Consider the following 15,648-nt stretch of genomic DNA (forward strand, 5'->3'; position numbering starts at 1 on the left):
TATAATCTTTTGTATTCCTGAGTTGTCTTTTGTAACCTCTCCTCTTTCATTTCTGATTTTACTTATTTGAGCCGGGGAGCGCCCCCGCTGAGGGCATTTTGTGGACCCAGCACAATCGAGACCAGCGGCATAATATCTGACTTTGCTGCTACTAAAGCATTGGGGAGCACCCCCAGAAAACCCGGTTCACAAAGAAACTAAAACTGGCTCTTAAAGGGCCCGCGCGCAAACTCACCCATTTCAGAAAGCAACCTAAAATCACCAGAAAGAAAGGTGCACAGTGCTTTGGTGACAAGAGACTCACCTAATAGGCCCTGAGTGCATCTCGGTGAGGGGTGAGACCTCTCCAGGGACTGGGACATTGGCGGCGGCCATTGTTGTGGCCTGGTGTGAGCGTGCTGACACAGACGCCATTGGAGTTCTCCCTGGGGCCTGCTAGCCCAGGGTCTGCCCCACCCGCTAGAGCACCGATTTAATCCAGCTCAGCCAGGGCAGGCGGCCCACCCTAGAGACTGGCCCCACCCAACAACAAGCCCTCAGGCAACTTGTGGGCCTGCATATATTGGTGACTGGATTCTCTGCAGCCTGGCAACTGAGCTGACTTGAGCAGGGCAGGGTGTGCACAAGGAGCGGGTAGAGAGTGTGGGGCGGTGGCAGAGTGTGTGGGGCTCCCGCTGTGGAGAGACTGGGTCCGCTTGGGGAGGTCGGGGCACACACGGGGCAGGACTATGTTGACTGTGTGTGTGGACCTGTGGGTGGCAGGGCTTGTCAGCTGCAGAAGACTTGTGCTTCCCAAAGACCCACATAGGAGGTTTGCCCCACCTTCCAAAGCCTGAAACAATTGGGTGCTCCTGTGCCTGAGGCCAGCCCCACCCAGCTGCAATCCTCAGAGAGCTGACAAGAGACCTAATAGGCTAGAGGCTTACAGCAATTGTAAGGCCCTGAGCCTAACAACCTGCCACGCTGGGGGCCTACTCACTTAAAAGAAATACTGCAACACAAATGTGGTATTAGAACTTGCAGCCAACTGTGCTGGGGCTCCCCACACCTGATAAAGAGACTGAAGGGCCCACAACAACTACAAGCAGCTGAGCATTACAGCAGCTGGCCAGGAGCATAACTCAGCCTCCCTGGGCGCCTATAGGGAGAGCAAACAGGCCACAACAGGAGGACACACGTAGCCCACATAGGGTCACCTCTGGAACATTGAGAACTGAGGGAAGCACACTGGAAGCCTCCTAAGCCATCACTTACATAAGGTCACCTATCCAAGAGCAGGAGACGTAGCTGACCTACCTAATACGTAGACACAAGCACAGGGAAAGAGGCAAAATGAGGAGGCAAAGGAATACATTCCAAGTAAGGGAACAGGACAAAACCCCAGAAAAGGAACTAAGTGAAACAGAAATGAGCAACCTACCCGACAGAGAGTTCAAACTAAGAGTGTTAAGGATGCTCACTGATCTGGGGAGAAGAATAGATGAACTCAGTGAGAATGTCAACAAAGAAATGGAAGACATAAAAAAGAACCAATCAGAAATGAAGAATACAATACTGGAAATGAAAAATTCATTAGAGGGACTCAAAAGCAGAGTAGAGGATACAGAAGAACGGATCTGTGAGCTGGACGAAAGACTAAAAGAAATTACCCAAGGTGAACAGGTAAAAGAGAAAAGAATTAAAAAGACTGAGGACAGTCTATGGGACCTCTGGGACAACATCAAGCGCACTAACATCCGTGTTATAGGTGTCCCAGAAGGAGAAGAGCGAGACAAGGGGGCAGAGAATCTGTTTCAAGAAATAATAGATGAAAACTTCCCTCCCCTAAGGAAGGAAACAGACATCCATGTACAGGAAGCACAGAGAACCCCAAACAAGATAAACCCAAAGAGGCCCACACCAAGACACATCATAATCAAAATGTCCAGAATGAAAGATAAAGAGAGAATCCTAAAAGCCACAAGAGAATGTCAAGTTACATACAAAGGAAACCCCATAAGGCTATCAGCTGACTTCTCAACAGAAACCTTACAGACTAGAAGAGAATGGCATGATATATTTAAAGTGCTAAAAGGAAAAATCTTACAGCCAAGAATACTCTACCCGGCAAGGTTATCATTCAAAATGGAAGGAGAGATCAAAATTTTCCCAGATAAGCAAAAATTAAAGGAGTTTGTCACCAAGAAACCAGTGCTACAAGAAATGTTAAAGGAACTGATTTAAGGGGAAAAGAGAAGACCACAAATAGGAAAAATTATCTATTTCCATGATTAGAACATAATGGATACAAATGCACAAAAAAGAGGTTAGATATAATATCAAAAACATAAAAGGAGGGAGGAGGGGAGTTAGAGTACGGCTTTCAGACAGAGGTCAAACTAAAGTGACCATCAATTCTGTATAGAAGAAGAAAGGAACAGAGAAGGACTACTAAAACAGTAGGAAAAAAAAAGTTAAAATATGGCAGTAAGTACATACTTATCAATAACTACTTTAAATGTCAATGGACAAAATGCTCCAATTAAAAGGCATAGGGTGGCTGACTGGATAAAAAAAACAAGACCCATATATATGCTGCATACAAGAGACACACTTCAGACCTAAAGACACTCACAAACTGAAAGTGAAGGGATGGAAAAAGATACTCCACGCAAATGGCAATGAAAAGAAAGCTGGGGTAGCAGTACTCATATCAGACAAAATAGACTTTAAAACAAAAACTGTAAAAAGAGACAAAGAAGGGCATTACATAATGATCAAGGGAACAATCCAACAAGAGGATATAACACTTGTAAATATCTATGCACCCAATGTAGGTGCACCTAAATATATAAAGCAATTATTAACAGACATAAAAACAGAAATAGACAGTAACACAATAATAGTAGGGGACTTTAACACTCCACTTACACCAACGGATAGATCATCCAAACAGAAGATCAATAAGGAAACATTGGCCTTATATCACACACTACAACAGATGGACCTAGTAGATATATACAGAGCATTCCATCCAAAAACCGAAGAATACACGTTCTTTTCAAAGGCACATGGAACATTCTCCAGGATTGATCACATATTAGGCCACAAAACAAGTCTCCATAAATTTAAGAAGATTGAAATAATACCAAGCATCTTTTCTGACCACAACGGTATGAAACTAGAAATCAACTATAGGAAGAAAATCAGAAAAGCCACAAATACGTGGAGATTAAACAAACTGTTACTGAACAACGACTGGGTTAACGAAGAAATCAAAGAAGAAATCAAAAAATACCTGGAGACAAATGAAAATGAAAATACGACATGCCAGAATTTATGGGATACAGCAAAAGCGGTTCTAAGAGGGAAGTTTATAGCGATACAGGCCTATCTCAACAAACAAGAAAAATCTCAAATAAACAATCTAACAATGCACCTAAAGGAACTGGAAAAAGAAGAACAAACAAAGCCCAAAATCAGTAGAAGAAGGGAAATAATAAAAATCAGAGCAGAAATAAATGAAATAGAGACCAAAAAAACAATAGAAAAAATTAATAAAACCAAGAGCTGGTTCTTTGAAAAGATCAACAAAATTGACAAACCTTTAGCTAGACTCCCCAAGAAAAACAGAGAGAAGGCACAAATAAGTAAAATCAGAAATGAAAGAGGAGAGGTTACAACAGACAACTCAGGAATACAAAAGATTATAAGAGAATACTATGAAAAGCTATATGCCAACCAATTCGACAATCTGGAAGAAATGGATAAATTCTTAGAATCATACAACCTTCCAAAACTGGATCAAGAAGAAGTAGAGAATTTGAATAGACCAATCACCAGTAAGGAGATCGAAACAGTAATCACAAACCTCCCCAAAAATAAAAGTCCAGGACCAGACGGCTTCCCTGGTGAATTCTACCAAACATTCAAAGAAGACTTAATACCTATCCTTCTCAAACTCTTCCAAAAAATTGAGGAGGGGGGGAAGCTCCCTAACTCATTCTACGAAGCTGACATTATCCTGATACCAAAACCAGACAAGGACAACACAAAAAAAAGAAAATTACAGGCCAATATCACTGATGAACATCGATGCAAAAATCCCCAACAAAATACTAGCAAATCGCATACAACAATACGTTAAAAAGATTATACACCATGATCAAGTGGGATTTATTCCAGGGATGCAGGGATGGTTTAACATTCGCAAATCAATCAACGTAATACACCACATTAATAAAATGAAGAATAAAAATCACATGATCATCTCAATAGATGCAGAGAAAGCATTTGACAAGATACAGCATCCATTTATGATAAAAACTCTGAATAAAATGGGTATAGAAGGAAAGTACCTCAACATAATAAAGGCCATATATGAGAAACCCACAGCTAATATCATCCTCAATGGTGAAAAACTGAAAGCCATCCCTCTAAGAACAGGAACCAGACAAGGATGCCCACTGTCACCACTCCTATTTAACATAGTACTGGAAGTCCTAGCCAGAGCAATCAGGCAAGAGAAAGAAATAAAAGGGATCCAAATTGGAAAGGAAGAATTGAAACTGTCACTATTTGCAGATGACATGATTATATATATAGAAAACCCTAAAGAATCCACCAGAAAACTTTTAGAAGTAATAAATGAATATGGTAAAGTTGCAGAATACAAAATCAACATACAAAAATCAGTTGCATTTCTGTACACTAACAACGAAGTAGCAGAAAGAGAAATTAAGAATACCATCCCATTTACAATTGCAACAAAAAGAATAAAATATCTAGGAATAAACTTAACCAAAGAGGTGAAAGATCTGTACACCGAAAACTATAAAACATTTCTGAAAGAAATTGAAGAAGACACAAAGAAATGAAAAGATATTCCGTGCTCTTGGATTGGAAGAATTAACATAGTTAAGATGTCCATACTTCCTAAAGTATGGAATATCTATAGATATTCCATTTATAGAATCAATGCAATCCCTATCAAAGTTCCAACAACATTTTTCACAGAAATAGAACAAATAATCCTAAAATTTATATGGAACAACAAAAGACCCCGAATAGCTAAAGGAATCCTGAGAAAAAAGAACAAAGCTGGAGCTATCACACTCCCTGATTTCAAAATATACTACAAAGCTATAGTAACCAAAACAGCATGGTACTGGCACAAAAACAGACACACGGATCAATGGAATAGAATCGAAAGCCCAGAAATAAACCCACACGTCTATGGACAGCTAATCTTTGACAAAGGAGCCAAGAACATACAATGGGGAAAAGAAAATCTCTTCAACAAATGGTGTTGGGAAAACTGGATAGCCACATGCAAAAAAATGAAAGTAGACCCTTACCTTACACCATACACAAAAATTAACTCCAAATGGATTAAAGACTTGAATGTAAGACCTGAAACTGTGAAACTTCTGGAAGAAAACATAGGCAGCATGCTCTTCGACACCGGCCTTTGCAACATCTTTTCAAACACCACGTCTGACCGGACAAGAGAAACAATAGAAAAAATAAACAAATGGGACTCCATCAAACTAAAAAGCTTCTGCACAGCAAAGGAAACCATCAACAAAACGAAAAGACAACCTAACAATTGGGAGAAGATATTTGCAAACCATACTTCTGATAAGGGCTTAATCTTCAAAATATATAAAGAACTCTTGCATCTCAACAACAAAAAAACTACCAACCCAATTAACAAATGGGCAAAAGACCTGAACAGACATTTCTCCAAAGAAGATATACAGATGGCCAACAGACACATGAGAAGATGTTCAAAATCACTAACTATCAGGGAAATGCAAGTCAAAACTACAATGAGATATCACCTGACGCCCGTCAGAGTGGCTATAATTAACAGGACAGGAAACAACATGTGTTGGAGAGGATGTGGAGGAAGGGAACTCTCATACACTGCTGGTGGGAGTGCGAACTGGTGCAGCCACTATGGAAAACAGTATGGAGATTCCTCAAAAAATCAAAGATAGAACTACCATATGATCCAGCTATTCCACTGTTGGGTATTTATCCAAAGAACTTGAAAACACCAATTTGTGAAGGTACGTGCACCCCTGTGTTCATTGCAGCATTATTCACAATAGCCAAGACTTGGAAGCAAGTCTTGTGCCCATCAAGGGACGAATGGATAAAGAAGCTGTGGTATATATACACAATGGAATACTACTCAGCCATAAGAAACGATGAAATCCAACCATTTGTGACAACATGGATGGACATTGAGGGTATAATGCAAAGTGAAATAAGTCAGAGAGAGAAGGTCAAATACTGTATGATTTCCTTCATTAAGTAGTAGATAATAACAACAACAAACAAACACATAGAGACAGAGATTGGATTGGTGGTTACCAGAGGGGAAGGGGGGAGGGAGGAGGGTGAGAGGGATAATTCGGTACATGTGTGTGGTGATGGGTTGTAATTAGTATTTTGGTGGTGAACATGATGTAATCTATGCAGAAATAGAAGTACAATGATGTACACCTGAAATTTTTACAATGTTATAAACCAATGTTACTGCAATAAACAAAAAAATTTAAAAAAAAATAAATCTTTGCTAATTTTACATTGGTATTATGTTAATTTTCATTTTAGAAGTGAATTTGATGTCGTATATATTTATTTATGTATTGAATTACCCTTTGTTAATTTTTCTACTGTGTTATTTTTATAATGGATTTTAATATCCTTTAGTATATTAAGTATAGCTCTTTAAGTTATATTTTGTACTTATTTTTCCTCATTTGTCATTGCATTTTAATTTTGTTTATTTTTAATTCACAGAAGTTTTAGAATTTTATGGCTTCTATTCCCACCCTTCCACTGAAATTGCTCTTGCTAAACTTACCGGTGACCTCATAGTTGTTATATCCAATGAACATTTTTCAGACTTCATCTTATTTGATCTACTCAGCTAAGAACAAAGCAACATAGGCCACATTTTAGATATTTTGTTTATTATTTAGATATGTTTGTTTATTATTTAGATATGTTTGTTTATTATTGATTTGAAACATCTCTGCCATCTCTAAATCATAGCCTTCAAAGTTGTTACAATTATACGTGAAATTAAGTGCCACTCAGCAAATTTGTTTTCGGTAAAATTAAATGCAAATCATCAGGAAGAGGCCTTTCAGCAAATCCCTCTGGTTTTATGACTACAGAAGTGTGTCAAATATGGTATGAAACTAAATGCCAGACCTGAGTCCGAAATAAAGAAACTAGCCCTAGAGATAGAGAAAGAGTCAGAAGAACAGCATGCCAGGCAGGAGTCAGAAATATGGGGCTCTGAAAGGATGTTGTGTTAGTTTCCTAGGGCTGCCATAACAAAGTACTACAAACTGGGTTAAAACAACAGAAATTCTCCCACACTTCTGGAGGCTCAATGTCCCAAATCAAGGTGTTAGCAGGGCCATGATCCCTCTGTAGTTTCTAGGGGAGGATCCTTCAATGCTGCTTCCAGCTTCTGGGAGCCCTAGGTGTTTGTTCTTTGCTTTGTGGCAGCATCACTCTAATCTCTGCCTCCATCTTCACACGGCCATCTTCCCTCTGTGTTTTCTTTGTGTCTAAATTTTCATCTTCTTATAAGGACACTGTCTTAATCCGATTACATTTGTAAAGATCCTATTTCCAAATAAGGTTACATTCGTAGATACTGGGGATTAGGACTTCAACATATCTCTTTGAGATACACAATTCAACCCATAACAGATGTATACCAAGTGAAGAGAAGAAAGCCGAATCATGTGAGATTTCCAGAATAAAGGATGAAACCCCAACCTCTAAATTGACAAGATAGATTAATGATTAGTTGGTTAATGGATCAGCAGGGCAAAAGGAGCATTTGTGGATGTTAAGAAATATGATAAGAAACTGCTCTATGAACTCTCATAATTCTATTTGGAATCTCAAGTAAAATTTTAATTTATTGATTATTTAGGAATGCTAATTTGCTTCTGTGAATAAGCTAGTGGCAAAAGGCAGTTTACTGTGAAAGTTTGGTGTATAATTAAGGAAGATCAAGTTCGTTATTTCTTGGAGGGGAAAACACAAATATCAAAGAATTGGAAATTGAGAATTTAATGAAATTGCAAATTCAGTTTATGTCTATGGAAAATTTGGTAAAAATCTTATTTAAGTTGAGGAAGCAAAATTAATCCAATACATGCAATGTTATGTGAACCCAATTAGTGCAATGTTGGTTTTCACATTTATTTCTTATTATGAATTGACCCAAAACAGACTTTAAAGATACTACATTAAATGTCAGAGACTTGATTATGAAATACACATGCAATGTTTGACAGATGCACTTGAGAGGAGCACCAGACCACAAAGAGGTTGATAAACAACCTGGTTTTCAAACTACAGCAGGTCTCATTAAAACCTATGTCAATTCTTTTGTAAAATAACTATTGTTTTAATTCACTTTATTAAATCTTAGAAAGATATAACACAGTGTAGCAGAATAGACAAAAATGAGAGCAGAGCAAGTTGAGACGTAGGACAAGCAGCATGGTTTCTAATCACAATCTTCCAACTACACTAGACAAATATTCACTGATCTCTACCAAGAGACAGAGGCTGTTGCAGGGGCTGGGTCAAAGAATGTGGAAAGCGCTCATTTATTTTGCCAAGACGACCTAGCTACAATTATGACTAATGCATGTCAAACAAGGGGAATTAGTCGATGGCATTTTTATATCTCCTAGGGGCAATACAGCATAGAGAAATTTAAAAATATTTCCAGGTTAATGAAGTCATAATGATTGTTTAGATGTGTTTACTACTATGTCTCTTGTCACTATATTTTTAAAGTCTATTTTCTCCTCTTTAACTTTCTTTAGACTAAAGGAATATGTTTTTGAACATCTGTTGACCAATCTCAATCTTTCTAATGAAATTTTTGTGTAATGTATAAGTCAAAGTTTTATTTGTATTCCAAATCTAATAGGATGCCATTTACAGTTTGCTTCACTGGGGTTGCTCTTTTTCAAAGCTTCAATTTAAAGTTTTTATCTTCATTGGGGAATTCAGTCCCATGTGGTTATTCAGCAGAGTATATAGTGACTGTCAAAAGATGCATTTTATTTCACTTGACACATCTTTAGACTCAACATTCTTTTATTTGGCAAACTTTGGATGGAACTATTTTCTGAAATAGTTGAAAATAAAAATATCTCAAGATGTTTGAGAAGGCAAACATGCTACCTATTTGTATATATATTTGGATAGTAGGTTCTTGTGGTTACTGAATGCTAAGGACACAGGAAAGGAGCTTACATGGGTATGGACCTCAGAACTCAAATTTTCAAACAATATTAACTTTCAAATAATATAAACATACATTGATAGAACATTGCCACACGTATCAGTTGTTTTCTCCAACAATTGAACATAGGCTGCGGCATTCTGAGTTCTGCATTATAACTGTCTTTGATAGTAGGATGAGAAGAACAGAATTGTGAGTTCAAAAGCATTCACTTCAACTATTAGAGAGCAGTGTAACTGGAGTTTTCTTGATGTTCCTCTGGTAGACAAATGCTTTTTTCAACTTGAATGTTTCAAACAGTAGATTTTCTCACTTGCAGCCATTGTCCATGAGTATTTAACAAGTTAAAAAGTGCTGGGAATACCACTTATGGAACTTTGTAGGGAGAATTGGCTGTGATGTCATAGATCCTTGAGGGAAACTTCTAGAAGTAAGATTTAGTCATACTGGAGATTAGATAAGAAAGATGCTTACTGAATAAGGTGGGATCCAACAAGAGTGTGGTACAGAATGCAATAATACATGAATTACTTTTTTCTGAGGGAACTCAACAGAACAACACTTAATGAAGGAAGGCAAAGTCTTAACCATCTGGTACATTTGTGAATTCTTGATGACTAAGCACTTGAAGTTTAGTAAATTTGAAATTCACCAGTCTTAGAAATGGAAGAAAGTGATGAACCTGATCAGCCTATCTCAGCAGGGAGGCAAGAAATTCGAAAGAGAAGACGACCCAGCCAACCAATGGTAGACAAATCCCAGCAGACTGAAGTGACAGAGAAAAAGAAACCCTTGCCAATGCCACAATCGTCTGGCCCCAAAGCTACCCTTAGTATTGGTAATATTCCTGGAAGCAAAGTCAACTATGAGTCTCTTAGAGTATCTTCTCAACTTCAGCAAACTTGGATGAAGAGAAAGCGTGTACAGGATATGACTGATAAATCTCTGCAGACAGACACTATTGCAGAAGAGAAAAAAGAAGAAATCAAGTCAGTTGGTGAGACAGTGGTACCTGAAGAAAAGCCAGCTGCTGTTGGAGAGGCAGCCCCTGAATTTCCAGAGAGTGTTCAGGAAGTAGAAATTCCACCAAGCAGACACTCAATTCAACTCAAAATAGACAGATCTCAGCAGACCAGTTGTACTGGAGACTGGACAATGATAAATATTCCTCAAAATGAAAAAGTGGACAAGGAACAGCAGACGTACTTTATTGATTCAGAAATAGTGTTTATTGGCAAGCCAGGTAGTTCTTCTTCAAATTCGAAGGAAGGTGCACAGATGTATAAATCCTCAGGGAAGATTTTTGTTAGTGAACATCCTGAATTTCAACCCACAACATGTAGCAGTGAAGAAATTAGGCAGAACAGTATCAGCAGATCTTCGTTTAGTCAACAAAACATAAAAAGTACTCCGGTACTTTTAGAAGACGAGCAGTACATTCTAGTTGAAGTACAGCCTCCCATTGCAGAAGAGATCTCTGCTGAACTGCAACCTCCACCAGCAGACGAGACTACTGCAGAAGAGACCCCAGCTGAACTTCAGCCTCCACCAGCTGAGGATGCCCATGTGGAAGAGGCTCTTTCAGAAGAGCCTTCTGCTGAAGTTCAGCCTCCAGCAGCTGAAGCGGCTCCTGTTGAAACACAGCCTTCCCCAGCTGAGGAGCCTCCTGCCGAGGAGGCCCCTGCTGAAGTTCTGTCTCTACCAGTTGAAGAGGCCCCTGCAGAAGAGGTCCCTGCTAGAGTAGAGCCAGCCCCTGCTGAAGAGGATATTTTAGAAGAGCTTTCTGCTGAAGTTCAGCCTCCACCAGCTGAAGAGGCTCCTACACAGGAGGCCCCAGAACTTAAGCTTCCACTAGCTCTGGAGGCCCCTATAGATGAGGTCCCAGATGAACTTCAGCCTCCCCTAGCTGAGAAGACCACTGCAGAAGAGGTCCCTGCCAAAGTTCAGCCTCCAGCTACTGAAGAGGTCCCTGCGTTAGAGGCACTGGCTGAAGTTCAGTCTCCACCAGCTGAGGAGGCTCCTATAGAAGAGGCTCCAGCTGAAGTTCACTCTCCACCAGTGGAGGAGGCTGCTACAGAAGAGGCCCCGGCTGAAGTTCAGACTCCACCTGCTGAGGAGGCTGCTGCAGAAGAGGCCCCAGGTGAACCTCAGTCTCTACCAGCTAAGGATGCCGCTGCAGAAGAGGCCCCGGCTGAAGTTCAGCCTCCACCTGCTGAGGAGGCTGCTGCAGAAGAGGCCCTGGCTGAAGTTCAGCCTCCACCTGCTGAGGAGGCTGCTGCAGAAGAGGCCCCAGCTGAACCTCAGTCTCCACCAGCAGAGGAGGCCGCTGCAGAAGAGGCCCTGGCTGAAGTTCAGACTCCACCTGCTGGGGAGGCTGCTGCAGAAGAGGCCCCGGCTGAACCTCAGTCTCCACCAGCAGAGGATGCCGCTGCAGAAGAGGCCCCGGCTGAAGTTCAGCCTCTACCAGCTGAGGAGGCTGCTGCAGAAGAGGGACCAGCTGAACCTCAGTCTCCACCAGCTGAGGAGGCCCCTGCAGAAGAGGGACCAGCTGAACTTCAGACTCTACCAGCTGAGGAGGCGCCTGCATTAGAGGCACTGGCTGAAGTTCAGTCTCTACTAACCGAGGAGGCTCATATAGAAGAGGCTCCAGCTGAAGTTCACTCTCCACCAGTGGAAGAGGCCGCTGCAGAAGAGGCCCCGGCTGAACTTCAATCTCCACCAGCCGAGGAGGCCCCTGCGGAAGAGCATCATGTTCCACTTCAGCCCCCACCAACTGAAGAAACTACTTCAGAAATGGTCCCTGTTGACAAACAGCCTCCACCAGCTAAAGAGCCCAATTTCATTACACAAATCTTTATGAAAGACACCCCTGCTGAAGTTCAGCCTCCTCCTTCTCAACAAACCCCTGCAGCTGAGCCTCTGGTAGAGAACGTGTCTACTGAACATCAGTCTCCCCAGACAGCAGATGGCCCAGTAACATTAGAATCCATGGTTTTGAAAGATGAGCCAATATATGAAGAGCCATTAGAACTGGATCCTGTTCCCAAAGATTCATCTAATATCAAGAACGAACAGGTTTCTACTATTGAAATAGACGGTGTCATCCGTATACAACGAAAATAGGGGCCTCCTCCTCAGCTGTAGTCAGGGCTTAACTAAGCTACAATCAGAAGCTGAGGGGTCTGGAAGTACGTACTTTAGAAAAGGGTAGGCGTTTGGAAATAGCTTTGTGAACAGGCAAATGAAAGGAAACACCAAGATGTGGACTGCAGGTTGGAAAATGAACAATAAAAACTGGTGGTTTAAAATTGCTTGTGTTATTTTCATTCAAATCTAGAGTGTATAAAATGCCTGTTTTGAAATGAAGTAAGTTTACAATTGAAATAATTACTTAAAATATCCTTTCTACACTCAACCCTGTTGACAAGGGTAAAGTATACTCTACAGCCATGTTTTCTTTTCTCTCTATGTAGCTTGTAGTGGAAAAGGCATTTTATTTTTTACACTTCTTTCACCTACTTTAAATTCTTTGGGTTTTAGCCATACATCTAAAGGTTTGTAGTGATTTCTTTCTCACTATAATTCATCGTATCTCTTATTCTCTTTCCATTTGATTCCTTCTGAGACAAGCATTTCTTTCTTGTTTTCATTCTTATCTTCTTGCATATTTTACAATTCAACGTCGGAATAGGGAAGTTTATTTCCTTTGTAAAAATCTTCATTTCAGTGACGATAACCATGGATGATGTATTAAAAAATGTGTGGAAACATGAAGAAAAATATACCTAGATGGCCTTGAGGGCATATTCCTGTATAGTTTTTATTTCATTTCAATTTAGAATGTGATGAGTCCTATGGAAGCAGCACTCTGAACTTGTGATGAAGAGAAACTTAGAATAAAGTTGAATTACTATATTGTAAGCTATTAACATTTTTAAATAGTAATTATAGATTATTCTAAAATTTCTGTTATTAAAGGACATCTCGATTTCTATGATTATGGTAACTTTTGGGAAAATATTTTGTCTAGCTACAATTCAGTTGCAATGTGCTGAAATGGTGAGATGATTCTCTTAAAAATTTTTTAATTTGGTTAGTGTATTTCTCTGTTTAGTGAAAACTCTAGATTAATGATTCTAAGCCTTGTTAAACTTTGATGCCCTATAATCATTAGATTTTTCTTATATTCTTCATTACCTCTGTAACCAAGAGCATGTAATATTTTTTAAGTGAGTTTTCCAGAATTTTATAAAAATTTTTGTAAGCACATTCTTTTTTTTATATGTGCCAGATTTGATGTTGAGAAACATTATTCTGGACTTCTCGAATGAGGGTTGCTTTTTTGATATTTCCAAGTCCTTTTGATTTTATGTTTTCTGAGCTACTTAAAATCCAGTTAAACTACTTTTTCTAAATTTGAAAAGGTTTTTTTTTTCTATTTTAGATTTTCTATTGAGGCTTCTTGTTTCCAAAAAACTTTTTGTATTTGCTTTTTTCTCCTTTACTGAGATATAATTGACATACAGCATTGTGTAAGTTTAAGGTGTACAATGTGATGATTTGATACATACAGTATTGCAAAATGATTACCACAATAAGGTTAGTTAACACATCCATAACCTCACATAAATACAATTTTCGTCTTTGGTGAGACAATTTAAGATCTACTCTCTTAGGAACTTTCAAGTATGTAATACAGTATTATGAACTATACTCAGCATTCTGTACATTAGATCCCCAGAATTTGTTCATCTTATAACTGGAAGTTGTACCCTTTAACCAACATCTCCCATTTCCTCCACCTCCTAGCCCCTGGCAACTACCATTCTGCTCTCTGTTTCTATGAGTTTGTAGATTCACATGTAAACAATATCATACAATATTTATCTTTGTCTGACATTTCACCTGGCATAATACACTCAAAGTCCATCCATGTTGTCACAAATGGCAGGATTTCCTTCTTTCTCATGGCTGAATAACATCCCACTGTGTATGTATATACCACATCCATTCATCTATTGATGGACACTTAGGTTGTTTCCATACCTTGGCTATTCTGAATAAAGCTGTAATTATCATGGGAGTACAGATATCTCTTTGAGATAATAATTTCATTTCCTTTGTATATACACCCAGAAGAAGGATTGCTGGATCACATGGTAGTTCTATTGTTAATTTCTTGAGGAATCTCTGTAATATTTTCATAATGGCTGTACCAGTTTACATTCCCAGCAACAATGTAAAAAGGTTCCCTTTTCTCCACATCCTCTCTAGCATTTGTTATTGCTTGTCTTTTTGATAATAAATATCATAACATGGGCGAAGTAATATTTCACTGTGGTTTTGATTTGCATTTCCCTGACAATTGTGATGTTGAGCACCTTTTCATGTATCCGTTGGCCATTCGTATGTCTTCTTTGGAAAAATGTCTATTCCAGTCCCTTACACATTTTAATTGGGTTATTGAATATTTTTTGCTATTGAGTTATATGAGTTCCTTGTACATTTTGGATATTAACTCATTATCAGACATGTGCTTTGCAAATATTTTCTCCCATTCCATAGTTTGCCTTTTCATCTTGTTGATGGTTTCTTTTGCTGTGCAGAGGCTTTTTAGTTTGATGTAGTTCCACTTCTTTATTTTTTGTTGTTGTTTTCTTTGCTTTTGATGTCACGTCAAAAGAAATCATTAGCAAGATCAATGTCAAGGAGCTTACTGCCTGTGTTTTCTTCTAGGAGTTTTATTATTTCAGGTCTTAACATTTAAGTCTTTAACCTATTTTGAGTTGATTTTTGTATTGTATGGTGTAAGATAAGGGTCCAATTTCTTTCTTTTGCATGTGGTTATTCAAGTTTCTCAAGACCTTTTATTGAATAGATTATCTTTTCCCCATCGTATATTCTTGGTACCTTTGTTGAAAATTAATTGACCATATGTGCGCGGGTTTATATTTGGGCTCTGTATGCTATTGACGTATGTGTCTGTTTAAATGTCAATAACCTACTCTTTTGATTATTATAGCTTTGTAATATAGTTTAAAATCAGGAAGTATGATGTTTCCATCTTTATTCTTTCTCAAGATTGCTTTGCTATTTGGGGTCTTTTGTGGTTCTTTGTGAATTTTAGGATTGTTTTTTCTATTTATGTGAAAAATGCCATTGGAATTTTGATAGAGATTGCATTGAATCTATAGACGGCTTTGGGCAGTATGGATATTTTAACAATGTTAATTTTTCCAATTCGTGAACATGGAATATCTTTTCATTTATTTGTGTCTTCTTTGACTTTCTTTAATCAATGTCTTAGTTTTCATTGTATAGATCTTTCACCTCCTTGGTTAATTTATTCCTAAGTACTTCGTTGTCTT

The 15,648-nt window shown here is 38.8% G+C and overlaps 1 protein-coding gene across 1 annotated transcript; it reads left to right on the forward strand.

Annotated features, from left to right (window-relative positions):
- The first annotated feature begins 9,216 nt into the window (after positions 1–9,216).
- On the forward strand, positions 9,217–12,574 carry FSCB (fibrous sheath CABYR binding protein). Its single transcript, XM_058540359.1, has one exon. The coding sequence runs from the start codon at positions 9,944–9,946 to the stop codon at positions 12,401–12,403; it is 2,460 nt and encodes an 819-aa protein (XP_058396342.1). The 5' UTR covers positions 9,217–9,943; the 3' UTR covers positions 12,404–12,574.
- The last annotated feature ends 3,074 nt before the right edge of the window (positions 12,575–15,648 follow it).

This window comes from Diceros bicornis, chromosome 5 (assembly GCF_020826845.1).
Source record: "Diceros bicornis minor isolate mBicDic1 chromosome 5, mDicBic1.mat.cur, whole genome shotgun sequence".
NCBI lineage: Eukaryota > Metazoa > Chordata > Mammalia > Perissodactyla > Rhinocerotidae > Diceros > Diceros bicornis.